The sequence below is a fragment of the Sus scrofa genome, chromosome 7, assembly GCF_054392235.1.
Source record: "Sus scrofa isolate SSC_HxYL_T2T_F1_AM1 chromosome 7, Sscrofa_HxYL_maternal_Yorkshire_Landrace_v2.0, whole genome shotgun sequence".
In the NCBI taxonomy this organism is placed as follows: Eukaryota; Metazoa; Chordata; class Mammalia; order Artiodactyla; family Suidae; genus Sus; species Sus scrofa.
In genome coordinates this window covers 9,861,722-9,888,768 of record NC_139389.1, presented here as the reverse complement: position 1 = coordinate 9,888,768, position 27,047 = coordinate 9,861,722, and the positions used below count along the sequence as shown (strand labels likewise).

Sequence of the window (27,047 nt, the reverse complement as noted above, 5' to 3'; positions counted from 1 at the left end):
GCTGGAAATTTTCAGGTATATTTTACCTCGATAAAAAAGACAAAAATAGCTTCAAATGATGCAACTGACAAGGGCTTAATCTCTAGAATATATAAACAACTTATACAACCCAACAGCAAAAAAGCCAATCAATCAATGGAAAAATGGGCAAAAGACCTGAATAGACATTTCTCCAAAGAAGATATACAGATGGCCAACAAACACATGAAAAAATGCTCAACATCGCTGGTTATAAGAGAAATGCAAATCAAAACTACCATGAGATACCACCTCACACCAGTCACAATGGCCATCATTAATAAATCCACAAATAACAAGTGCCGGAGGGGCTGTGGAGAAAAGGGAACCCTCCTGCACTGTTGGTGGGAATGTCAACTGGTACAGCCACTATGGAGAACAGTTTGGAGATACCTTAGAAATCTATACACAGAACTTCCATATGACCCCACAATCCCACTCTTGGGCATCTATCCGGACAAAACTCTACTTAAAAGAGACACATGCACCCGCATGTTCATTGCAGCACTATTCACAATAGCCAGGACATGGAAACAACCCAAATGTCCATCGACAGATGATTGGATTCGGAAGAGGTGGTATATATACACAATGGAATACTACTCAGCCATAAAAAAGAATGACACAATGCCATTTGCAGCAACATGGATGGAGCTAGAGAGTCTCATACTGAGTGAAATGAGCCAGAAAGACAAAGACAAATACCATATGATATCACTTATAACTGGAATCTAATATCCAGCACAAATGAACATCTCCTCAGAAAAGAAAATCCCATGGACTTGGAGAAGAGACTTGTGGCTGCCTGATGGGAGGGGGAGGGAGTAGGAGGGATCGGGAGCTTGGGCTAATCAGACACAACTTAGAATAGATTTACAAGGAGATCCTGCTGAGTAGCATTGAGAACTTTGTCTAGATACTCATGTTGCAACAGAAGAAAGGCTGGGGGAAAAATGTAATTGTAATGTATACATGTAAGGATAACCTGACCCCCTTGCTGTACAGTGGGAAAAAAAAAAAAAAAAAAGACAAAAATAGGAGTTCCCATCATGGCACAGTGGTTAACGAATCCAACTAGGAACCATGAGGTTGCGGGTATGATCCCTGGCCTTGCTCAGTGGGTTAAGGATCCAGCATTGCCGCGAGCTGTGGTGTAGGTTGCAGATGTGGCTCGGATCCCGCGTTGCTGTGGCTGTGGTATAGGCTGGCAGCTACAGCTCCGATTGGACCCCTAGCCTGGGAACCTCCATAAGCCACTGGAGCGGCCCCAGAAAAAGGCAAAAAGACAAAAAAAAAAAAAAAAAAAAAGGCAAAAATATATAGTTGCGATACCAGTACATATGCAATCTTGTCTTGCTTTTTTAAACATAACATTTGCTATAATCATTTTCCATGCCATTATGTGATATTAGAAAATTTTACTACCTACATGGTTAATTTCCTCATTTAGCAAAGATTTAGTATGTGTCAGATGCCAAGCACTGTCTTATTTACTTATTTATTATTTATTTATGCTTTTTTTTTTATTTTTTTGTCTTTTTGCTATTTTCTTTGGGCCGCTCCCGCGGCATATGGAGGTTCCCAGGCTAGGGGTCGAATCGGAACTGTAGCCACTGGCCTACGCCAGGGCCACAGCAACGCGGGATCCGAGCCGCGTCTGCAACCTACACCACAGCTCAGGGCAACGCCAGATCGTTAACCCACTGAGCAAGGGCAGGGACTGAACCCGCAACCTCATGGTTCCTAGTTGGATCCGTTAACCACTGCGCCACGACAGGAACTCCTATTTATGCTTTTTAGGGCTGCATCCCTGGCACATGGAAGTTCCTAGGCTAGGGATCAAATCAGAGCCGGCATACACCACAGTCACAGCAATGTAGGATCTGAGCCACATCTGCAGCCTATACCACAGCTCACGGCAATGCTGGATGTCTGACCCACTGAGTGAGGCCAGGGATTGAACCTGGATACTAGTCCGGTTCGTTACTGCTGAGCCATGATGGGAACTCCCCAAGTACTATTTTAGGCAGTTGAGATAAAGCGGTAACGAGGCCAATAGGGTCCCTGGATGCAAGGAGTTCCTCTCACAACCTGGAACGACAAGCTGGTCAAGGAAGCTCAAGCAGATTGTGTAAGTGGATGAATAGAAATAGGCAGGGGGGGTGCTGGAAAGAGGCCCTGGGGGGCTGGAGAAATGTACCATCCTAGGGAGGATGCCATAGCTGAGTTGAGCCCAAAAGGCTGGACACAAGCCAGCGTGTGGCTGGAGGACCGAGGAGCTGGATTCCTGGCAGGGGAAATAGAAAGAGAAAGTCTTGAGGCAGCAGGGAACCAGGCAGGGCTGCAGAATCAGGAGGAGGGGAGTTGGACCGCCCCGCAGCTGGAGGGGGAGCACTGTCAGACACAGAGAAAGAGGGACAGAGCTGGAAGCCCCCTGGGCCATGGTGAGGGGTTTAGATTGTGTTACAAGTGCAGGAGGGAAAGAGCAGCGGGTTTAAACAAGCCTGTGATGTATTTGCAAAGGTCTGATTACTTACAGATCAGAGGCAGCAAGAGTGTAAGGGCCAGTCCTGTTAGGAGGTTACTGTGGGCATCTGGGGGAGCGGTGACAGTAAGCAGTACGGTCCCTGCCTCTGTCCCCCAGGAGCAGCAGTACAGCAGGGCACCTCTCTCCTCACCTAGATGGCAGTTCTAAGGAAGCCCTCCTCTGGGGGTGAGCTGACTTGTGTCAGGGGAAGGGGAGAAGCACAAAGAAGACAAAGGCAAGTGTGCTTCCTTCTCCATCTTCCTTAGAGGGCCAAGTGCCCCGTTATCTGGGCAAAATAGGGGCTGTTGTGTCTAACAGAAGTTCGAGGGCAGCGTGCTTGGTGGGTCCAGGCTGTGATTTCAGAATCAGGTGATTTCAGTCAAGTTGCTTTCCGTTATGACCACCCTCAGGCAAATTACCTTTGTAAGAATGGGGATAATTTTACTTACCTGAAAAAGCCCAAGGAATAAATGCACACAACGGGCTTAGCGTATGCCTCATACATAGTGAGCACCCAATAAATGGCAGCTATTATTAACAACAACAACAACAACAAAACCCCAGAGTTGAAAGCACAATGATGAATGGGTACTTTTTCAAAATCTACTAATGAAAACAAGATGAGGAATAAATTTCAGCATGAAGCATATTAGAACTGGTTAGGTGGAACGGCTCTAGGATCTTCAGCTGTCACAACTACTAGTTTTTCCACCTGGCAAAGCTCTATGTCTACAAAGAGCAAAAGGATTTCATTCCACAAATACTAAGATTTATAAGGATATTGGGTATTTATGGGTACTCGGCTAAAAATAACCAAAGCCTGTTTCTACTTTGTATCTAAAGGAACCCATCTAAATAGCAAATTGTTCTCTCTTTTCATTAAAATTGTTCCCAAATTGTGGGAGCAAATAAACCAAATTATTTACAGGAGCTATGCTATGGAAGTGTGGAGAGATTAATGTAGAAATCTTGTTTTCTGAAATTGCTGTAATGTGTATAAGTGACATTTAGAAAAATATATCAAATTATTAATACTAAGTTAATATGAGAAAAAATTCCATTTTATCATCATGCTAGGAATGTGAATAGAAAAAGAAGTCCTTTCAATTTTTATTTCTAAAAGACGGCTTCACATGTTCTTTTTGGAGTCACATGACAATTATCTGAAATGACATTAAAATGGGCCTAAAATCTTTGCCCAAATACAAATAGTAGAGGCTGGCAACTATCCATGGAGTGAGCAGAAAGAAAATGCTAGGCTTATTTATAGGATTGTTTTAAAATGTCAGTGTCAGGTTGTATTGGGATTCTGGTTTAAGAGGGTTTCACAGGCAGAACATGAAGAATAACTACCAGATGTTTCTTAGGGCATTGGGTGTATAGGCACTATGGTTCAAAGGTTTGTGTGATCAGAAGCTCAGAATTGACGTGTAATCCTTTCCAGCTCCGTACTGATCAGGCAAGACCTGCTGAGCTAGTGAGACGCAAATATCCACCCAGCTTCTCTGCTGGCCCAGGCTGGGAAGTTGTCCCAACTCCTCCTCCCTGACCTCCCCCATCCAGTTAGTGAGGAGTCCTCCAAGATTTCATCCTCTTGCTATAGCACCAAGTGCCCTATTTTATCACATGCACCTGTGTCCGCATCCTCCGTCTCTTTGCTTCACTCTCATTTCACTGCAATATCTCCTTGTGGGGCTGTTTTGGGTGCAGTCCACCCTCCATAAGAGAGCCTGAGCACAGTTCTAAAATGACACTGTGGTTGTCCAGCATCTACTTGAATTTGTGCAGTAATTGCCCACTGCAACGTGGCCTTCTCCACACAGACCTTCCCTCCCTCCTTGAGTTAGCTTGTTTCCAGCCTCCCTGTCTAGAATTGCCTCCCTTCTTTCTTCTAGCTAACTCTTTCAAAGCCTGGGTCCTTCCCACTCCTCTCTCTGCCAGTCTTCACAAAGTTCTCCTATTCTGATTCCAAAGCCTTTCTCTGCTCCCGAATCATCCTCTGCAGGCTCCTACCTTGGCATGAGTTGCTGTACTGCTATCATAATTCATGTGCCCAGTCAATAGGCCAGCAGGGGCAAGGGCCCTGCCATCCTCAGCCTTATTTCTCTGGGGCCTAAACCATTCTTGTGCATAGCACTTGGCACAGTCCTAAGGAATTTATAAATATTAACTCAGACAATCCTCATAATAGTATGGTTATTGGAAGAACATATAAATATTTGTCCAACAAATTTATATTAGTGTCTGCTGTGTGCCAGGTATAATTTTAGGCACTGGGGATCAGCAGTGAACAAGACACATGAACTTCTGATTTCAGTGTGTTGATAGTCTATTGAGGCAAATGGATGATACATAGATAAATGGGTATCTAATATGATGTGAGGCAGTGAGAGGAGCTATAAAGAAAAATAAACCCTGGAGTTCCCTTGTGATGCAGCGGGATAAGGATCTGGCATTGTCACAGTAGTGGTTTGGGTCCCTGTAATGGCACAGGTTCAATCTTGGCCTAGGAACTTCTGCATGAAGAAAAGAAAAAGAAAGCCAAGGGGATGAATTGTGACAGAGAGGTCATTTTATTTAGGATGGTTGGGCAAGGCGACCTGAGGATAGGACATCTGAGCAGAGGCTTGAGTAAAATGAGTGATGGAAACGTGTGGGGGATGTGGGTGGGAGTGGGCAGAGGAAAGAGTATGTGCAAAGGCCCTGGGACAGGGACAGGCTGGGTCTGCACAGTGCACACTGAGGAAGCCAGTGTGCTGGGATTTTGGGCATAGGGTGGAAAGTGGTAGGAGATGAGTCATACGAGCAGGGGTGGGGTGGGTAGGTCGGGTAGAGCTTTTCAGGCCATCCTGAAGACTTTGGAGTTTATTCACTGGCCGGTGTCAAGGCTGGTGGGACATGATCTAAAACTTTAAGGAACTGCTCTGGCTGCTGAGTGGAGAAGACAGACTATGGGGGGCAAGAGTGGAAGCAGGTAGAGCAGCAAGGAGATGAATGCTGTGGTCCAGGTAGTGACGATGGTGACAGGGGCTCCCCACCGAGGCAAAGAGGTGGTCAGACTCTGGATGCACTGTGAAAGCAGGGCAGACAGGATCTGCTGATGCTGAAGGGAGGATGGGACAGAGGAGTCTTACAGTTCCAAGGTTTTGGGCCAACTGGTGGGCTGCTTGTGATGTTTGTTGAGATGCAGATAACAGGAGGAGAAAAGGTTTGGGAGGAGGGTTGGAAATGAAGCACTCTGTTTTAGACCCATTCTGTTTTAGTTTGAGCTGCTGCCAGGATTCCGTTTTGTCTTTCATGAATGGGGATCACATTTAATTTTCATATTTCTTGTGAGAATCAAATGTGATCATTTTCTTTTCATATTATGTGGACGAAAGGTTTATTTGTATTCACACTGAAGCTAGGGGTAGAATTCCCTTAAAAAGAACAGAAACAAAACTCCCTCTTATTGGCCCGATGTTGTTCTCTTGTCTAAATGCCTCTCACGTCAAGAAACGACATTGAGGAGTTTCTGCTGTGGCTCAGCAGGTTAAAACTCCAAGTAATACCCACCAGGATGCAGCGTCAATCCCTGGCCTCACTCACTTGGTTTGGATCCGGTATTGCCTTGAGCTGTATTGTAGGTCACAAATGCGGCTCGGATCTTGCATTGCTGCGGTTGTGGTGTAGGCCAGCAACTGTGGCTCTGATTTGACCCCTAGCCTGGGAACTGCCATATGCCACAAGTGCAGCCCTAAAAAAAAAAAAAAAGAAAGAAAGAAAGACAGAAATGATGTTGAGGAATTTCCTGGTGCCTTAGCAGCACAGAAAAAAAGAAAAAAAAATGATGTTGATAACAGACCCACTCTCCATTTCTTTAACATTTATTACTATGTGCTAGACACTATTCTAAGAACTTTATAAAACCAACTCGTACAATCCTTCAAAATCCTCATTGGTGGATACCATTATTCCTTCCACTTTACAGATGCAACTGGCCCAGGCAGGTCAACTCATTTTTAGGATCTTACAGCTAGTAAATAGCAGAGCCAGGAGTCAATCCCAGATGCTCCAGCTCTGCTTCCAGCCCCAATGCCCAGCGCCACGTCCTCTGCTCCCCATGAACGGTGCCATCTTTGACCCATGACCTGGCCTCTGGGTACTGAGAAGGTGCCCCCGGTCAAGAATCATTGCTGCACCGCCACCACCGCGGGCGTTCCTGCCTGGCTTCTTAGAACTCCTCTGCTCTAAAGAAGCCTGTCAATATTGATGGCAACCCCCCTTTTGTCTCTGCCACTCCAGCACTCAGCGTCCTTTGAGCCTGTCTCCCAAGGCCCTGAGGTGGGCCTCCTCCCTGTATTATTACACCCACGCATTTTTGGAGTCCTGCTCTCTTCTCGCGCCCTGCCTCATTACCAGCTGTTACAAGTTGTTTTAAAAACTTCTAAGTATCAGGCTTTTCACTCCTGTGTTCAAGCAGACCTTGTGCCACATTGAGCCGAGTGCCAAAGACAAGAGATGAACATGGCAGGACGCCTGACCTTTCGGCACCGAGCAGGTGCAAAGCGGGCATTCAGCGAAGAATATCCATTCATTTATTTAGCACATGTTTATTGAGCGCTTACTACAAGCCAGGCAGGCTGTGTGCTAGGTGCGAGGATTCGGCAGGAAACCCCTCCCGGAGCATGGGGAGAGTCTCCGCCGGGCAGAGGGCTCGGGAAAGGAGCTGAGGCCCTGGAAAGTGGCGGTGAAAAAACCGAAGCATGAGGCTAGAGGCTGGTGTGCCCTCTCGCTGAGCGACCCCTCTGTCTGGAAACCCAGATGCAACACACACGTGCGGGACCCTTACCCCACAGCTGCTGCCAAGCACAGCAGCGTCCACGCGGTGGGTGAGGAAGGCGGCTGGGCCGTGTGTGCGCAAGCGGGTGAGGGTGGCGCACGATTAGAGCTGGCTCTCTTAGAAGGAGAGGGGAGAACTCCAGGCCCAAACTGCAGCCTGGATTCCAAAACCAGACATGTTGTGCGACCTTGCGCAAGTCCCTAATCCTTCCCAGGACTCAGTTACATCATCAGTTAAATGGGTTTCCAATAACCTTAGGGTTGGTGCGAGGATTTAGAGAGAATGCGTGGAAAGCTTCTCTGGTGTAGTTCCCAGCCTGGAGGAAAACATCCCCGGAGCGGACGGAGGTGGTAATTACCCGCTGCTCACACCTCGCCGCGTCCCCGGGCCTCCCCCGGGCCAGGTCACCCGCTGCTCTCTGCCGAGGTCCAGACGACGAGCCTATTGGGGCGTGCCCTGTCTCCATAGATTCATTGGCTTGCTTGGGGCGGGGTTCGGAAAGAGACGGGGAGAAAGAGGAGGTGGTGGAGGGCGAAGAAAGGGGAGACGCGCGCTGGGCTGGAGGCGAACGAGGCGGGGCCGGGGAGGAGCCGGGCGTGTTCTGGGTCCCCGCGCTGCGCGCACCCGGAGCCCGCGGCGGCGGAGGCGGGGGCGGCGCGCGGCGGCCAATGGCGCGGGGCGCTGCGGCGGGGGCGGGGCCAGGAACCCCCGGCCGCTGACAGCCCGACTCGCCAACTCCGCCCTCGCCCCGCGGGATCCCGGAGCCCGAGCCGGCCCCGGGCCCAGGCCGCCCGCGCCGCGCGGCGAGAGAACATGGCAGCAGAATGAGGAGGCTGGTCCCGGGTCGTGGCCGCCACCGCCGCCGCCGCGCTGCAGCTCCAGTTCCGCGCCCCACGCCTTCCGAGCCGTATGCTTAGCCGGCCTCCTGGTGGCCGTCGGTTTATTTCACACGGAGCGGCGGGCGGGGAGGAAGGGGACCCCGCCGCTCAGCCGGTCCGGGCTCCGGCAGCGTGTCGCGGCTTGTGCGTGAGACTCGCCGGCTGCGGAAGCGACGCGGGGGACAGCCGGTCCCGGGCGCGGGGATGAGCCGGCCATGGAGCGGCCTCAGCTGGGCGCACGCAGCCGGCTGGCGCTGCGGCGGGAGCGCCGCTTGAGCCGGGGCTCCGCGGGGCTTCGGGGCCTCGGGCGCCGCGGGAGGGTTCCTGCCGCCGCCTCCGGGAAGGACGGGAGCCCTGCGTGGCGGACACTGCAGCAGTCACCGAACTGAGGCGCCCGAGCCCGCTCCGCCTGCAGCTCGGTGTGCTCTGGGCACCCGGGCGCCTTGCCCACGGCGGCTGGCGCACCGCGGCGAGCTGGGTGCGGGACTGGCTAGAGGGGTGTGTGTGCGCGTGTTCGACCGGAGATCCGAGCTAAAGTAGAATCAGGTGGACTCAAGCAGCCATGCTACCCGGGGTGGGCGTGTTCGGCACCAGCCTCACGGCCCGTGTCATCATCCCGCTGCTGAAAGACGAGGGCTTCTCGGTGAAGGCGCTGTGGGGCCGCACGCCGGAGGAAGCGGAGGAGCTGGCCAAGGAGATGAGCGTCCCCTTCTACACCAGCCGCATTGACGAGGTGCTGCTGCATCAGGATGTGGACTTGGTGTGCATCAACCTGCCGCCGCCCCTCACCAGGCAGATCGCTGTCAAGACCCTGGGTGAGCGACCCCTCCCCCACCTCCGCTCCAGACTTCTCTCTTTCCTCCCCCGCTGCTTTTCTCCTCTCGCCCCGGGTTCATCCCGGAAGCTTACACGGCATCCACGCGACCCGGGGCCCCGAGATCCTACATCCTACTCCGAGCTTTCTCCTTCCTCCCTGGCCTTCCCCACAACTACGCTTCCCTCCTCGGCTCTGGCACCACCTGGACGCGCTTCCCCACGTGTGTGGCGCGGAGGCTGCAGGAGGCGTGTGTTCCGGGGAAGCGGATCGGGCGGAGGAAATGGTGAAGACTGGGGATAGGCTGCTCGGGGGGGGGTGGGGAGGGGGGGCACAAAACGAAGTCCCCCGCTGTGTGTGTGTGTATAGTGCCTGAGTGTGTGCGTGCGTGCGCGCCTGCGCGCCCAGGAACGCCAGAATAAAGGGCCCCACACGTGTGCCGGGTTTTCCCCGGGGGCGATTGACAACCTGACTTTCTGCAGATGTGGCGCCCTGCTGGGATAGTTTGTTTCTTTCTGCTGTGAGTTAGTTTAGTGTGACCTTAGAGATGTGACCCACGAGCTGCAATTATTTCCTCTTCGCTGAAAGTGAAGTGGTTGTATGAAGGGAGGAGATTTATTGGGACGATGCGGGGGTGGGGGCAGAGGTTACAGAGGATTTATTTGATTAAAACCAGAGGCATTTAACTTTCGAGTGGGGCATCCCAGGGATTGTCTTCTGCACAGACTTGGAACAACGGATCTTAAGATTGGAGGGGATGGGGGCAGTAATTGCAGAGGCACGGATGCTTTATGTGGGGAGAGGCCGCACGCTGCCAGTTTCCCGTGGAAGCGGGCGATAACCCGTCCTTCATTCCCGGTGGGAGTAGGTCCTAGGCCAGGTGTGGGCAAGCAGTTGGGGATGAGCTTACCAGCCTTCACCGTCCTGTTTCCCCCACCTACCCGCGGCCGACTGTCCAGAGCAGAGTGTCACTCACTGGCATGCCCAGAGGAAGAAGAGCCTGTTTTGTCCATCAGCAGTTCTGGCCTGAACCAGGACAGTTGCTCACTCCTTACCCTCCACTCCCGAGCAAATGTTATCCGCCACCCTTGAAAGTTGTATTTTTTTATTTTTTTATTTTTTTTTGAGGAAAGAAACAAAGCTTAGGGCCCAGGAGGCCACACTGGGGAAGAGTTAGAAGGCAAGAACTAAAAAGGAAGAGGGGAGCATCCAGAGACCAATGGTAATTTATGTCATCCTGGAGGGAATGTTTTATTTTTAAAAACAGGTATGGATGTAGGGGGTGATCTGGATCTGTTTTTTAATTCTGCTTTCTGAGAACTCTGGCCAGAATGGAGAGCTCTTTCTCCCTAGAAAACCGCTTTTATCAGGCCCTTCTGTCGTTGACTCAGATGGGACATCTGATAAGATTCCTAAGGAGGCCGTCTGTTTTCCCATTAATTTTATTAAGCTACTGACCTTTGTTGCCTGTTTTCTTTGGCCTTGAATTGAATTTCTTTGGCCGTCCGTTTTCACATGAATTTTATTAAGCTGCTGACCTTTGTTGCCTGTTTTCTTTGGCCATTAGGTTCTGGCCAATATTTCTCTGCTGTTTGCTCTAATGTATATATTGGGTAGCTAACCCCTGTGCTCACAAAGGATCTGTGCATATGAAATAGATTATAACTATCCTAGAGCATAAGTCTCTTAGGGCAGTTGGTATAAAACAGGTCCGTCTTGAGCCCCGTCTCTGCCAGGGGTCTTATGTCTGATCACATAAGAAAGACGTTGCTGTAACAACCCCCACCCCTACCCCCAGTCTTGCAGGTCAGAGCTGCAGAGCAACCATAGCGCCTGCCTCCCGGAGCGTGGTTGTTTGGAGAAAAACGATGTTCCTGTTTTCTGACCATCTCTGGTACTTTAGCTGTGAAAGCATTTGGGGGCTCTGACTTGGAGAGAAGTAGCACCAGTTATACATGTCTAGATACTTCTGTTCTTATTTTCAAAAATCGTTCTTTTTTTTTTTTTTTTTTTTCCTCTTGGCAAGACTAGGGTGGGTTCCTTTTTCAAAACCAAGCCCAAGAGGCATAAGACATAGACTTGGTTTGATAATCATGACTAAGGAATAGGGGTTTGTTCACATGTCCGTGGTAAGTCTTGGGCTTTTAATTTTTTCAAAAATTCCTGCTTTCACAGGTAATTTGAGGAGGTCTGTGGTTGCAGGAGGTGCGGAGGCATTGGATTTGAATCTGGAGGGGCTTTGGGTCCGTTCTAGGCTTCATCGTCACTGGAAAATCCCCAGACATGGCTCTTCTTCCCTCTGTACCTGTGTGTACCCAGTGCGCTGGCCACTTTGGTTTCCTGTGCTGTCATAGTTAGAGGTTCAACACATGCGGATACAGGAAGTGAAAAACCCTAAACAGTTATTGGGCCAGTCTGGCCATTGGGGGTTGAGAGTATCAGCGTTTGCCTGCAGTGGAAACAAGCCAGTCCTGGCAAAGTCTTGCCTTGTCTACTTGTCCTTCTTTGAGTTGCTTGCTCAGCAGTGGCAAGAGATCCGTGGCCCTCAGTCCACACCGGTCACCGGCCGATGGGGGTGAGGAGCGGATGTAGGGACCCCAGAGGCAAAACACTTGAAATCAGTTGAATCACACCATCCTTCTTCGATTTCTAAAAATTTCCTCAAAATCCCTACCTTAGTGAACTAGGCTTTTCTCTTGTTCCTCTGACCCCCAACCACACCTTTGGCCTAAGGAAGTTCCGGGATCATGGATCAAATCCAAGCTGCAGCTGTGACCTCTGCCACAGCTGCAGCAACACCGGCTCCTTAACCCTCTGCACCACAGCGGGAACTCCTAGGCATGTCTCTGTTGTAGAGACTTTTCTACCATGTGTAATTTCTGCAGCATCCAGGGCTGCCTCTTGTTAGGTACCTACTCTGTACAGCATGGTAGGTGCTGTATGTGAAATGTTTCATGACAAAAATAATCCTTTAGGATAGATAGTCACCCCATCAAATTGCTCAAGGATATGTAGCTAAGGGATGTGAACCCACGGCTGAGCCTCCCCCAGAATCATTCCTCCTTCTCCATCCCCTGCGCTTGTGCCTTTGTGTCCCTCCTTTCTCTCAGAGAGTGACGGCCCAGGTGAAACTGGTGGAGTGGTCCTCTCTTTGTGTCTAGCCTTCCCTTGGTATCGGTTCCCAAATCTGGTTATGCCAACTCCTCGTCCCTTTTGTCTCTCTTCCCTCTTCTGCATTGTAGCTTCTTCCCCCATAGAAGGAACTAGGCCCTTACCTCGTTTCTGAATCTGGCTCCAGGCTGCCCCCGTCCACCTCCGCCTCTACCCACCTTCCAGCGGAATCACCTTGAAGAACTGCAGACCTGATCATGTCATTGCCTCCCCTCCCACAACCCGTTCATCACTTTGAGGAAAAGCCCCACCTTCTTGGCATGACAGACAAGAACGGGCCTCCGAGGAGCCTGCCCAGCCTCGCGTCCTGCTGGCTGCTCTGGAACCCTGTCCACTTCAGCTAAACCAAACTGTGGGTGTTTTCTGGAAGGGCCCTGGTTCATTCCTATGTCCGTGCCTTTGTCAGGAACACCTGCCTTATGGGGTTTAGAGATAGCGGCATTTGCCTGGAATTGAAACAGGCAATTTTCGGTTGTGATGGATGCGTCCATGTGATGGATGCTCGTGTGTGTTCCTCCCTTTAAGACTCAGTCCCATCGTTACCTCCTTCTGGAATTCTTCCCCTTTCTCAGCCTCGCGCCCCACCTCTGTGGTCTCAGCACTGCCTGCTTCCATCTTTTCTTGCACTTATTTTAATGCATTTGTTTTAGAAGGCAGATTTCATTGAGTTATTTTATTTTATTTTTGTTTTTTGTCTTTTTAGGGCCATACCTGCGTGGCCTATGGAGGTTCCCAGGCTAGGGGTCCAGTCGGAGCTGAAGCCACCAGCCTATACCCCACAGCCACAGTAATGCAGGATCCAAGCCACATCTGTGACCTACACCACAGCTCACAGCAATGCCAGATCCTTCACCCACTGAGCAAGGCCAGGGATTGAACCCGCATCCTCGTGGATGCTAGTGGGGTTCACTAACCTCTGAGTCATGATGAGAACTCCCGTTGAGTTATTTTAAATAGGTTATCTATTCACATGGTACACATTTCAAATGCTGTCGCATATTTGAAATAGTACACAAAAAAGAGTAAATTCCCCCTGGTTTCTGTCCTGCAGCTGGAGGCAATCATGGTTGTAAGCTTTTTATGTCTCCTTTTGAAGATTGTTCTAAGTATATCCTGGTGAGTGTGTGTATGAGAATCTGAAAACTATTTTTTTCACATTATTGTAGCATCTCATATATACTATATATACCTTGTTTTTGTCATGCAACAGTAGTATCTTGAAAATTTATGTACGTATACATATGTATAACAACTCAGAAACAAGGAAAAAAGAACATCAGAATGTGAAAGTGTCCTTGTTCCTATTTTTGGCTACATAGTATTTCATTGTATGGATAAAGCAAGGTTTATTTAATCAGGTCCCTGTTACTCAACATTTAGGTTGTTTTGAATCTTTTGCTGATACAAACATGTAATGAATCATCTGGAGCAGATGTTGTTTCGCACACAAGCCAGTCCGATCATAGGATAAACCTGTGAACTGCTGGTCAAAAAATATGTGCTCATTTTATTTAACAGAGACACTGTCGGGAGTTCCCGTCGTGGCGCAGTGGTTAACGAATCCGACTAGGAACCATGAGGTTGTGGGTTCGGTCCCTGCCCTTGCTCAGTGGGTTAACGATCCGGCGTTGCCGTGAGCTGTGGTGTAGGTCGCTTGGATCTGGCATTGCTGTGGCTCTGGTGTAGGCCGGCGGCTACAGCTCTGATTGGACCCCTAGCCTGGGAACCTCCATATGCCGTGGGAGCGGCCCAAAGAAATAGCAAAAAAAACAAAACAAAACAAAACAAAAAAAACAGAGACACTGTCGGATTGCCTAGCACCTGGCATGACACTGCTGCTTGTCGATTTCCATGGGTGCCTTTCTCCCCAAGATCCCTTGCCAAGAATGGTCTCACTTTTGCATCCAGGGCAGCCTGGCGTGCAGCACCCAGCATGACTCCCCAGCCAGCCTTTGGGGTCAGTCAAACATGTCCCTGGGGAGTTCCCATCATCACTCAGTGGTAACTAACCTGTCTAGGATCCATGAGGATTCGGGTTCGATCCCTGGTCTTGCTCAGTAGGTTAAGGATCTGACAGTGCTGTGAGCGGTGGCATAGGTTGGCAGCTGCAGCTCTCATTCAACCCCTAGCCTGGGAACTTCCATAGGCTGCAGGTGCAACCCTAAAACGACCCCCCCCAAAAAAAAAAGGAAAAGAAAAAAACCCCACGGAAACAAAAAAATATGTCCCCAGTTTGTCCTCCTGCAGGGGCCACTCCATGGAGATGGTATGTCCATTCTTATCCTGTCTCTTCTCTTTGCAACAGGTGAGTGGCATATACATGTAGGATGTGTGTGGTCCTGTGTCCTCCCTGCTCAGAACCTTTCAGAGGCTCCCTCGGCACTTGGAACCTCATTCAAGCCCCTCACTGGGACTTCCTTGGCTGAAATGGCCCTGCCTCCTGAGCTCTCCCATCTCTTTGGTGATGACCTGCGCTTTTCCGTGGCTCCCAGCTTACTCTCCAGTCAGGTGGACCGCCTTTCTGTTCCTCCAAACCCCCCAAACCCTTTCTCAGCTCGGTGCCTTTACAGACTGGCTCTTCCCTCTGCCTAGAAGGGTCTCATTCTTCTCCCCCCGCCCCCACTCTTTTGACGGGCTAGCTTATTCTTCCAAGTTTCAGCCCAGATGTTCCATCAGGAGAGGGGCTTTCATTTCTTTTTCCTTTTGCAGCTGCACACGTAGTATATGGAAGTTCCCAGGCTGCAACAACGCAGGATCCTCCATCCACTGCCCTAGGCTGAGGATTGATCCAGCAATGTCATCGAGACAGGCCAGATGGCTAACCCACTGCACCACGGCAGAAATTCCAAGGGAGGCCTTTCCGATCCTCTCTTTCCAATCAACGCCCTCCCCCCACCTCTCTCTCTCATCTCTCTCTCATCCTCTTTATCCTCTCTGTCGCCCTGTCACAGTTGGTGATACTCTTTTCATTTGTTTGCTTACTCTCCTATTATTTGTCTCTCCATTTAGAATGTTCAGTTCTTTGGAGTGGTAGGGCCTTTGCGTGGCTCCGCGAGTTGCCTTATCTCCCCCAGACAGTGCCAGGCACTGAGTCATCTCGTAGGCATGCTATAAATATTTCTGGAATAATAAGTGAACACCTTTCATCGAGTGAATGAAGGCTTGGCTTATCAACAGGATGTGTCCATCAATAACAGAACATTTTTGTCCTGTATGTAGTAGCCCAGCGCTTCTCAAACTTTAACTGGCGGGTGCAGTACCTGAAGGTCTTGTCAAAAGGCAGATTCCAGGGTGGGACCCAAGGTTCCGAATTTCCATCCGGCTCCTGGGTGATGTGGATGCTGCAGCAGCCAGACACAGGTGTGGTGGCTTCTGCCTTCGGGGAAAAGAAGATGTCCCCTGCCGTGAGTCATTAACCTGCCAGGGGACCTGTGTTAAAATACCCAGCGCCAGGTGTGTGTAATGTGATGACATCTGTTTTCATGGTCCCCACCCCTGTTCTTGGAGAGAGTAGTGCAGGCTCCCTTAGGGAGGTCTCTCCTTGGGATGGATGGCTCTTTGGGGATGGCGGCTAAGGCCATAGGGTACCACTGAGCTTAGACCTGGTTGCCTGCTGATCTTGCCTCCACCTGTTTGGCATCATCCACTGAGGCCCTGGAGCATCATGTCCTCTTCTGCCCTACCTCACGGGGTGTCAGCAATTGCTGGAGGTTGAGGAGGGCGCTGAAAAGGGCCTGAGGGAGGAGGAAGCAGCGTTGAGATACGGCGCCCCTGGTCATAGTTGCCACACCAGCAGAGATAATGGCTGCAGATAACGAAACACTGTATTTGAACTTGATAGTTGCATTCTGCACCTCCACCAAACCCTGTATTTCCTGTTCTTCCTTCAAGTCTGTTCTCAATCTATTCTTGTCCGAAGACTTTCGAAAAGATGGTTGCCTTTTTGTCTCTTGAGCTTCTGCCCCTGAACACAGAAATGATTTCGGTCTATTGATTTGGTGTAGCGTTTAGGAAGCTCTGGGGCATTATGTACATGAAAGAAATGACTCTACTTCCTGTTAGGAAAAGTGAAGCATCACCAACCTCATTTTATCCAACTGAACTTAGGGCCAGTGGGTGATCATTTTGAGGATGGTGTCTGGCTTTGAAAATGTATAATTCTGCAGACGTTTAAATTGTAGGGAGGAGAAGAATTAACGTCCACGTGAAGAAGTTGGATATTTGATATCTGAAACTGTGAGACTGGGAAAGAAGCACAACACCAAAAAGGTGGACATAAATAGCCTGCCTTAACATTCTTTAAAATTTAATTTGAATCTTTTTTTTTAACTTTTTTTATTCAAGTAGAGCGGATTTGTCATGTGAGTCTCAGGTATACAGCCAAGTGATTCAGTTATACACATATCCATTCTTTTTCAGATTATTTTCCCATATAGGTTATTACAGAATATTGAGTAGAGTCCCCCGTGCTATACCGTAGGTTGCTGTTGATTATCTGTTTTATAAATAGTAGTATGTGTATATGTTAATCCCAGACGCCTAATTTCCCCCTTCCCACCTTTCCTCTTTGGTAACCCTAAATTTGTGTTTGAAGTTTGTGTGTCTCTTTCTATTTTTAAAGTAAGTTCATTTGTATCATTGTTTAAAGAGTCCACATATAAGTGATAATGATATTTTGTCTTTGTATGACTTCACTTAGTATGATAATCTCTAGGTCCATTCATGTTGCTGCAAATGGCATTATTTTGTTCGTTTTCATAGCTGAGTAATACTCCATTGTACATATGTACCACAGCTTCTTTGTTGATTCCTCTGTTGATGGACGCTTAGGTTGTTTTCATGTCTTGGCTATTGTAACAGTGCTGCGATGATTATTGGGGTGCATTTATCTTTTCAAAATATGGTTTTCTCTGGATATATGCTCAGAGTGGGACTGCTGAATCATATGGTAGTTCTTTTTTTTTTGCCATTTCTTGGGCTGCTCCCGTGGCATATGGAGGTTCCCAGGCTAGGGGTCTAATCGGAGCTGCAGCTGCCAGCCTATGCCAGAGCCACAGCAACGCAGAATCCGAGCCTCGTCTGCGAACTGCACCACAGCTCACGGCAACGCCAGCTCCTTAATCCACTGAGCAAGGGCAGGGATTGAACCTGCAACCTCGTGGTTCCTAGTCAGATTCGTTAACCACTGCGCCACGACGGGAACTCCTATTTTTAGTTTTTTAAAGAATCTCCATACTGTCCTCCCTAGTGATTGTACCAATTTGTATTCCTATCACCAGTGTAAGAGGATTCCCTTTTCTCCACACCCCTTCTAGCATTTATTTTTATTTTTTATTTTTTGCTTTTTAGGGTTGCACGTGCAGCACATGGAAGTTTCCAGGCTAGGGGTTGAATGGGAGCCACAGCTGCTGGCTTTCACCACGCAAAGGATTCCAAGCTTCGTTTGCCACCTGCACAGCTCAGGGTAATGCCGAATCTTTAATATTGAGTGGGCCAGGGATCATTTGAACCCGCATCCTCATGGATACTAGTCAGGTTCGTTTCTGCTGAGCCACAACTGGTACTCCCCAGGATTTATTGTTTGTAGACTTTTTGCCTTTTTAGGGCCACACCTGTGGCATATGGAGGTTCCCAGGCTAAGGGTCAAATTGGAGCTATAGCTGCCACCCTGCGCCACAGCCACGTGGGGTCTGAGCTGCATCTGTGATCTACACCACAGTTCACGGCAATGTCAGATCCTTAACCCACTGAGCGAGGCCAGGGATTGAACCTGCATCCTCATGGGTATTAGTTGGGTTCATTTCCACTGAGCCACCACAGGAACTCCCTGTTTAACAGGCTTTGATAATGACCTTTCTGACTGGTGTGAGATGACACTTCATTGTAGTTTTGATTTGGATTTCTCTAATATTTAGTGATGCTGAACATCTTTTCATGTGCTTTTTGGCCATCTATCTGCCTCCTTTGGAGAAATGTCTGTTTAGATGTTCTGCCCATTTTTTCTTTGGGTCTTTTGTTCTGGAAATATTGAGCTGCATGAGTTATTTGTATATATTGAAGATTAGTCCTTCTTTGGTCACTTCATTTGCAAATATTTTCTCCCATTCTCTGATTGGCTCTCCATCATGTTTATCTTTTCCTTTGCTATTCAAAAGCTTTTAAGTTTAATTAGGTCCCATTTTTTTATTTTTATTTTTGTTTTCATTACTCTAGGAGGCGTATCAAAAAAGATGTTGCCTCAATTTATGTCAAAGAGTGTTCTGCCTCTGTTTTTCTCTAAGAATTTTATAATATCCAGCCTTACGTTTAGGTCTTTAATCCATTTTGAGTTTATTTTTGTGTATGGTGTTAGACAGTGTTCTAATTTTATTCTTTTACATGTAGCTGTCCAGTTTTCCCAGCACCACTTATTGAAGGGGCTGTCTTTTCTCCATCGTATGTATGTTTTTGCCTCTTTTATCATAGATTAATTAACTATATGAGTGTGGGGTTTTTTTCTGAGCTCTCAATTCTCTTCCATTGATCTATATTCCTGTTTTTGTGCCGGTATCATATAGTTTTGATGACTGTAGCTGTGTAGTACAGTCAGCACCAGGGAACCCAATTCCTCTAGATATGTTTTTCTTTCTCAGTGTTACTTTGGCTATTGGGGTCTGTGTGTTTTCATACAAATTAAAATTTTTTTCTGTGTTCTGTGAAAAATGCCATTGGTTATTTGCTGTGGATTGCATTGAATCTGTAGGTTGCCGTAGGTAGTATAGTCATTTTGACAATATTGATTCTTCCAATCCAAGAGCATGGTGTATCTTTCCATCTGTTTGGGTCATCTTTGATATCTTTCATCAGCATTTTATAGAATCTAGACTACAGATCTTTTGCCTCCTTACATAGATTTATTCCTAGGTAGTGAAGAGCATGCCTTTTTTTTTTTTTTTTTTTTTTTTTTTTTTTGTCTTTTTGTCTTTTTGCCTTTTCTAGGGCCGCTCCCATGGCATCTGGAGGTTCCCAGGCTAGGGATCTAATCAGAGCCGTAGCCGCTGGCCTACGCCAGAGCCACAGCAATGCAGAATCCGAGCCATGTCTGTGACCTACACCACAGCTCACGGCAACGCTGGATCCTTAACCCACTGAGCAAGGCCAGGGATCAAACCTGCAACCTCATGGTTCCTAGTCAGATTTGTTAACCACTGAGCCACGACGGGGACTTTGTGAATAGCATGCTTTAAGGGTTTCACTATGAAAGAAACACACAGGCAATTAGTTATATATTTTGATTCAGGGAACTCATGGACTAGCAAAGGGCATCATTATTTAAGATGTTATGATTCATAAAGCTAACCAGTGCCAGGAAAGCTTGGCAGGTTACAACTGTGTGGCTTTGGGAGAGTAATGTCCTTCCTGAGCCTCAGTTTTTCATTGATCAAATGGAGTTAAAGATACTATGATATAGAGTTGGTGGGACAGTTAAAAAGAGGGAGCTGTGCACAGTCCTAGTCTGTGCTCTTCCCCCCCCACACCACTTAGTTGTCTGTATAGGCTCAATAAATGTTAGTTTTACTTCTCCCCAGTGTGGTCAGGTTTTTTTAGCCTGTTCCAAGTGGAGTTTTTTTGAAGATTTTTATTTTCTCATTTTCAGGTGAGATGATTCCTTCCTGCTAGATTCAGAAAATACAGTTAAACTTTTTCTTACTTTTGAAGGGGAACATGCATAAGCCAACCTTCAGTTGTCATATTTGCTGAAAATCTAGTACTTGCTTCACGGATTCATGATCTGGAAAGTGCTGATGGCGGTACCAGGACCTCACCATCCTCCTGTCTCTGGGGATTTATTGTCACTTGTGAGAAGGATGCAGGGCTATCCCGTGGTCCTCAGGGAAGGGTTGTAGCTGGGTCTCAGTGGGTACCTGGAAACGAGGAACTCCTGGAATTTTACCCTCTTGTGTCCTGCTCCTCTCCATGTGTCACCGTCATCCCCTATCCCCCTCTAGAGCCCCTCCTCTGCTTCCTGGGCCCATGTGATGGATGGAACACTGTCCCCTTGCAGCTCCCAGGTAGAAGTATTACCAGTTCAGCCACTTGGAAAGTGCAGCCCTCTCTGCCCCCACTCCTTCCTGGTGCCCCTGCTTCTGCCTGATGCTTTCTCTTGGCTCAGCCTTTCTGGAGGTTCTCTCATGATGTGGGGGCCACATCACAAAATGCCGCGGGGATCACTCTGCTAGAGGACCGTGGTCATTCTAAGGTGGAGCCACTCTCTGCAGAGGTGCTGCTTTATGAGAACAGGGACTTGGTCGAAGATTCTACAGATGTGGACATTTCTCGATCCTGTGGTTTCTTTATCCCCTTTATGCAATGCACATTTGGCATGTCATAGTGACCATAGTAAAATAGCAGAGAGAAAAATATATGTGATGATCAGATGATGCCAACCTTGCCACGTTGATTAAATTTAGCGTGTACATGTGTTTAACCCAGGTGATGGGGGAGTAGATCAACGTGACCGACTCCAAGGAGTGTTATGGTCGTCTGTCGTTGGGCAAGCCTTTACCGCGTGCCTCCTGTGTGGCCAGCAGAGGACCACCATGAGGCAGAGACCCTTCAAGTTCAAGTATTTACGTAGGGCTTCAAAAAGGGCAGGAAAGACGAGGTCCCCCAAGGAAGAAGGATTTCTGCTTCGAGGCTGCTTTTAGAAACTGCAGCATCAGCTCTTCCTGGCTCTCCCGCCGGCTGGCTTCTCCTGCAGATTTCAACTTGCCAGTCCCCGTGATGGCAGGAACCAATTCCTTAAAAACAAATGCCCCTCCCTCTCTATTTATACACATCCTATTGGTTCTGTTTTTCTCCAGACTCCTGATGAGTACAGATTTTGGCTGGATCCAGGCCACTTGGCCAGGCAAGCTGGGCGATGAGATGCCTGGCAGACATGGCACCCAAATGTGGCACCAAGTCTGGAGAGACTTGGTGGAGAAGCTTCTCTAGGAGAGCAGGAAGGTTTTGATGGTGAAAGTTCTTTACATCAGACTCAAGCCAAAGGGGATGTTGGGAAAAGACTTTGGCACACTCGCCTTGACCGTTCTACACCTGTCAGCAGGGTTTGGAGAAGCTGGTCTCTCAGGTCTGGGCAAGCCTGGCATGCCTTGGGGTTTCAACATTCCTTGAGAATATTTTTAAAATGTGGAAAAAATAAATTTATATTAAAATGATATGAGTTGTTGGGAGTTCCCATTGTGGCGCAGTGGTAACAAACCTGGCTAGTATCCGTGAGGATGCAGGTTCAATCCTTGGCCTTGCTCAGTGGGTTAAGGAGCCGGTGTTGCCATGAGCTGTGGTGTAGGCCAGAAGCTGCAGCTCCAGTTCAACCCCTAGCCTGGGAACTTCTGTATGCCGTAGGTGTGGCTCCCCCCCACCCCCCAAAAGGGTTGTTTTTAAATTTCCAATTTCCAGCTATGATAGCCTTTAGAGAATTGAGATGCTCTTTTACTGCAGTGTCCATAAACTGAACCTATAGTTTTGAAGCCCCAAATTAAGTTGGTCTGCAACTTTAGCATTGCTGTTTTAAAAACAGTTTTATTGCAGGGTGTTCCTGTTTCGGTGCAGCAGAAACGAATCCCACTAGGAACCATGAGGTTGCGGGTTCGATCCCTGGCCTCGCTTAGTGGGTTAAGGATCCGGCATTGCCATGAGCTGTGGTGTAGGTCGCAGACGCAGCTCGGATCTGGCATTGCTGTAGCTGTGGTGTAGACCGGCAGCTGTAACTCCCATTAGACCCCTAGCCTCGGAACCTCCATATGCTGCAGGCGCGGCCCTAAAAAAGACAAAGGCCAAAAACGAAAAAACAAAAAACCCCACAAAAAAACCCCAGCTTTATTGCAATATGCCTTGTATATGAAAAAAACTACCCGTTGTCAATGATTTGATGATTTCTAGTTTGACTCAGATTGGGCAGCTGTCACCACAGAAAGTCTTAGAATACTCCCAACATCCCCCAAAAGTTTCCTCGTGCTTGTTTTCGGCCAGTCCCTGTTCTCACCACGGCTTCCAGGCAACCTCTGATCTGCTTTCTGTCTCTAACATTCTGCCTTTCCTAGAAATTTCATATAAATGGAACCATGTAATACGTAGTCGTTTAAGTCTGACTTCTTTAACCTCGCATGTTTTTTTTTTCATTTTTAAAAAATTTTATAATGATTTTTATTTTTTACGTTGTAGCTGGTTTACAGTGTTCTCTCAATTTTCTACTGTACAGCAAGGTGACCCGTTCACACATACATATATATATACATTCTTTTTTCTCACATTATCATGCTTCATCGTAAGTGACTAGGTACAGTTCCCATGGCTATTATACAGCAGGACCTCATTGCTCATCCATTCCAAAGGCAATAGTTTGCATCTATTAACCCTAAATTCCCGATCCCTCCCACTCCCTCCCCATCCCCCTTGGCAACCACAAGTCTGTTCTCCAAGTCCATGACCTTGCCTGTTTTTGATGTTCATCCATGTTGCTGCCTGTATCATAAGTGCATTCTTTTTTATTGCCAAGTAATATTCCATTGTATGAATAGGACACATTTTGTTTATCCATTAACCATTTGATGGATAGTTGTATTGTTTCTCTTATGAATAATGCTGCTATGAACATATGCATGCACGTCTTTTGTAGACCCACATTTTCATGTGTTTTGGATGGGTTATATGCTATGTATATATTTAACTTTTTAAGAAACTGCCAAACTGTTTTCCAAAGCAGCTACACCATTTTATATTCCTACCAGCTGTGTAGGAGAATTCTAATCTCTCTACATCATCACCAGCACTTGATATCGTCAGTCTCTTTGTTGTTGCTATTATTATTATTATTATTATTATTATTATTATTATAGTGAGGGTGTGATGATGATTTTGATTTGCATTTCCCTAAGGAGGTCAAGCACTTTTTCACGGGCTTATTAACCAGTCAGATTTCTTTAGTGAAATGTCTGTTCACATCTCTGGACCATTTTAAAATTGGGTTGTTCTCTTGTTGAGTTGGAAGCCAGGGTTTTGTGCTTTTGTTGTTTTAAGTTAGGGGGTAAATGTTTGTTTTTTGTTTTGTTTTGGTTTTCGAATGCTTCCCTTTATTTTTATTTTTATTTTTTGTTGCTTTTTACGGCCACACCAGTGGCATATGGAGGTTCCCATCAGAGCTACAGCTGCCCGCCTATACCACAGCCACAGCAACATCAGATCTGAGCTGTATCTGCGACCTACACCACAGCTCACAGCAACACTGGATCCTTAACCCACTGAGCAAGGCCAGGGACTGAACCCGCAACCTCATGGTTCCTAGTCGGATTCGTTAACCACTGCGCCACGATGGGAACTCCCAATGGTTCGTTATTTTGAAGACTGAGACAACCACCCGAGTGGATGCTGAAGACTGGGGCTCCCGTGTTGTCCCCGGGCTCTGACATTGCACAGAACACTCTCTGGGGGACGTTTCCAAGTTGAACATTTTCAGAGGTGCTCCAGGACCTTTCGGTCCTTTATGTTTCGCAGTATCTATCTGGAGAGCATTTTTCTGTTTTATTTATATTTATTTGACAAGTGCCTTTGGAGGCCCGTAGCCTTGTGTTTGCTGTGGTGGCAAATACCCCAGATAGTAAGATAGGGTCTTTGTTCTTGAGAGAAGATAAGCACATGCAAACACACGCAATGCAGTGAAATACATGCCTGAGCCCAGGGTGAATCGTTAGACTCCGGTGGCAGGAAGTGTTGGCTTAAGACGGTTGAGTAACCCCAAAATACCAGTATATATTTCAGTAAATACCTGGGTAGCTTCCGAGTGCCAGTCTGTAGAAGGTACTGGAACAAAGGGGAAAAATAGGGAACTGGTTTGAACAGGGCCCCCCGTCGTAAAAAATGCTGCGTGTGTATAATGAAGACCTGGAAGCGGCCTCCTCTAAGAGGTGACGGATTGACCCGTCTTCTAGAAAGGCTGGATCTGGTTTATGGCTGAGCTTTTGTTTTTCTGAGGGGGGAGCTTAGAGATCAAAGACACTGGACCTGTGAGAAAAAGCCACTCGGGTCCCCAGTGCCTTCCCTTCAGGCAGCCTGGGTCCCTGCGGAGGTGGCCCTGTGGATAGCAGAGGCTCCCTGAGGGCCAGACAGTTCAGAAAGAACCTTTGGAGCAGGTGGGGCTTATGCTGAACCAGGAAGTGGGGGTCGGATTAAATGACTGAAAGGCAGATGCAGAAGGTTTTTTTTGTTTGTTTTTTTTTTTTGTCTTTCTGCTATTTCTTTGGGCTGCTCCCGGGGCATATGGAGGTTCCCAGGCTAGGGGTCGAATCGGAGCTGTAGCCACCAGCCTACACCAGAGCCACAGCAACGCGGGATCCGAGCCACGTCTGCAACCTACACCACAGCTCACGGCGACGCCGGATCGTTAACCCACTGAGCAAGGGCAGGGACCAAACCCATAACCTCATGGTTCCTAGTCGGATTCGTTAACCACTGCGCCACGATGGGAACTCCCCAGAAAGTTCTTTGATGGGAACTCCTCTTCCAGGTACCTGGCTCTTTAGCAGCGCTATGAGGAAGATCGTGCTTTCTGTCCTTGACCATCCAGGACAAAGTTAGAGTAGATTTTTTTTTTTTTTTTTTTTTAATGGCTGCACCTGCGGCACTTGGCAGTTCCCAGGCCAGGGACTGAATCTTAGCCACAGCTGGGACCTGCCCCACAGCTGCGACAACACTGGCCCCTTTAACTCACTCTGCCGGGCAAACCCATACCTCTGCAGTGACCCCAGCTGCTGCAGTCGGGTTCTTATACTGTTCCACAGCGGGAACTCCAAAGTTAGAGTGGTTTAAGAATGTCCAAAATTTAAAAAAACCCTTACCTAGAATTAAAAAGTATATACACAGGTGTGTATATATATATATATATATATATATATATATATATATATATATATATATATTTGCCACCAAATGCCCCCTTCCCCCATCAGCAGTACCACCTGCCTCTTTCTCTGGCCTCAAATCCCAGATGACACAGCCCTGGAGGAGGCCCAGGCTCCGGGGGTCCTTGGGAAGAACCCCACTGAGGGAGGCACAAGGGCTTCCCTAAAGGGTGCGGAAAGAGCTGCAAAAATTGGTGAGCCAGAAACCTTGGAGGGAGCCCTGCTCCAGAGTGGCGGAGCAGGCAGGGCTTGCTGTGCAGAGGGCAGGCTCAGACTCAGTGGAGGAGCCGGCAGCCGGGTGTGCTCAGCTCCTGGTTTTGTGCTTGTGTCGGATGCTGGTGTCTTTCTGTCACACAGTCAAGCACCTTCTGGTCCGAGGGGCCAGGTGGGCCTGGGGCTGGGAGTCACTGGGTGAGACGGGATGGGAGAAGGACACTCTGGGTATGAGAAGGGGACGTGCTTGGCAGTAGCAGGAGGCGGGAACTCGTGGAGGGGACAGCTGGGTCTGCCACCACAGAGGAGTCAGCTGCCTGGGCAGGTGGCTTTACGGAGAGGCCCCGGTGGTAGGATGTATAGTTAGTTCTTGACTTGGGACCCAGGAGTCAGACAACAGGGCCTTGCTAGTGCACTGGCTAGCCTCTTCACAGATCCGCAAATGGGATGCTCTGTGTTTTCATTGCACTGTTTCTTTTCTTTTTTTGTGGCACATGGAAGTTTCCAGGCTAGGGGTCTAATCAGAGTGGCAGCTGCTGGCCTACGCCACAGCCACACCAGATCTGAGCCACGTCTATGACCTACACCACAGCTCATGGCCACACTGGATCCTTAACCCAGTGGGCAAGGCCAGGGATTGAACCCACGTCCTCATGGATATTAGTCGGGTTCATTACCATGGAGCCACCATAGGAACGCCATTCATTGCTCTATTTCAAAGGGCAAAGTTCTTTTTCAAGTTTTCCAAAAAAACAAAAAACCACACCCCCAAACTGAATTTGATATCATCCTGTAGAAAGGGAAGTGGGATGTCTCCCCTCCCCCCTGTCCTCCCTTCACCGGAGGGGAGAGGCTCCATAGGCACGAAAGCATGAAGCCTCAGTGGATAAGTAATTACTGTTTTGGTAATTATTATTGCTTTTTTTTCCCCTTCAAGTCCCATTAACTTTGGGAAAGTGATACCCACTTGTGTGAGCCGTCCTTTGGGAACCGGGACTGTGAAATTGCAGCTAATGGGGAGCTCCGAGGGGGCGGTGAGGGTGTGAGCACACATGTGCCTCCCCCAGAATGTCTCTTGACTGACGTCAGGGGCACCGACAGGATTTTGGATGACTTGTCATTTACGCTTGTTGTGGGCAGTGCCTCTCACCTCCTCCGCGCATCGCAAGTGGGTGATGGCAAAAGAGATGCTCTCTCCGATTCCCAGTAGAGCTGGGGCCCCAGAGGAGGAAAAACACAGCAGGGGTAAATATTTCAGGGGGAAGATAACCAATGCCACGTGGCTGTTTGTCTGCACTCCTGCTCCTTCCAGCACCACCCACTCGGGGCTTCTGTTTACAGTGCACAGTGCTGCTCTGAGAGTCCCAGGGACAGGTTTAGCGCCCGGGGGGTGTAGCCTGTCTCACTTAATATGCACAGCTGTTCACATCTGGGGCACAGAGGCAGCCCAGCTTTCCCCTGGAGGCCTGCGGGTACCATGAGGGTGTTGCGTTGGTCTGTGGGCAGGAGTCGCCTGGGGACTTTCACAGGCACCTGGCATTTGCTTTTCTCCTTTCCAGCCCCCACAACCCAGGATGCTACAGGTGTGCTCATGACCTCCAGGTGTGGGGGGAGCCAGGGCGATGGCCATGGCCGCATCTTCCAGCACGGGTTCCCCGAGTGGGCA

General features: G+C 48.4%; 1 protein-coding gene and 1 long non-coding RNA gene across 3 annotated transcripts in view; one reads left to right on the top strand and one right to left on the bottom strand.

The window, feature by feature from the left end:
- The first annotated feature begins 8,151 nt into the window (after nt 1-8,151).
- The window catches only part of GFOD1 (Gfo/Idh/MocA-like oxidoreductase domain containing 1), a 119,331-nt gene continuing 100,435 nt past the window's right edge, over nt 8,152-27,047 (top strand). Inside the window, exon 1 of one of the 2 annotated variants that reach the window (XM_003482133.5) lies at nt 8,152-9,060. In XM_003482133.5, the coding sequence (XP_003482181.1) occupies nt 8,808-9,060 (253 nt within the window). In that variant the 5' untranslated portion in view covers nt 8,152-8,807. Of the gene's footprint in view, nt 9,061-9,081; nt 9,346-27,047 lie in introns of those variants that run through there. The other variant, XM_021100194.2, reaches the window with a different exon arrangement.
- On the bottom strand, nt 11,026-22,070 carry LOC146401189 (uncharacterized). The gene is made up of 2 exons (XR_014809627.1): nt 19,419-22,070; nt 11,026-13,753 (listed from the first exon to the last, which is right to left on the bottom strand). It is a non-coding gene; the product is annotated as an uncharacterized LOC146401189 (long non-coding RNA).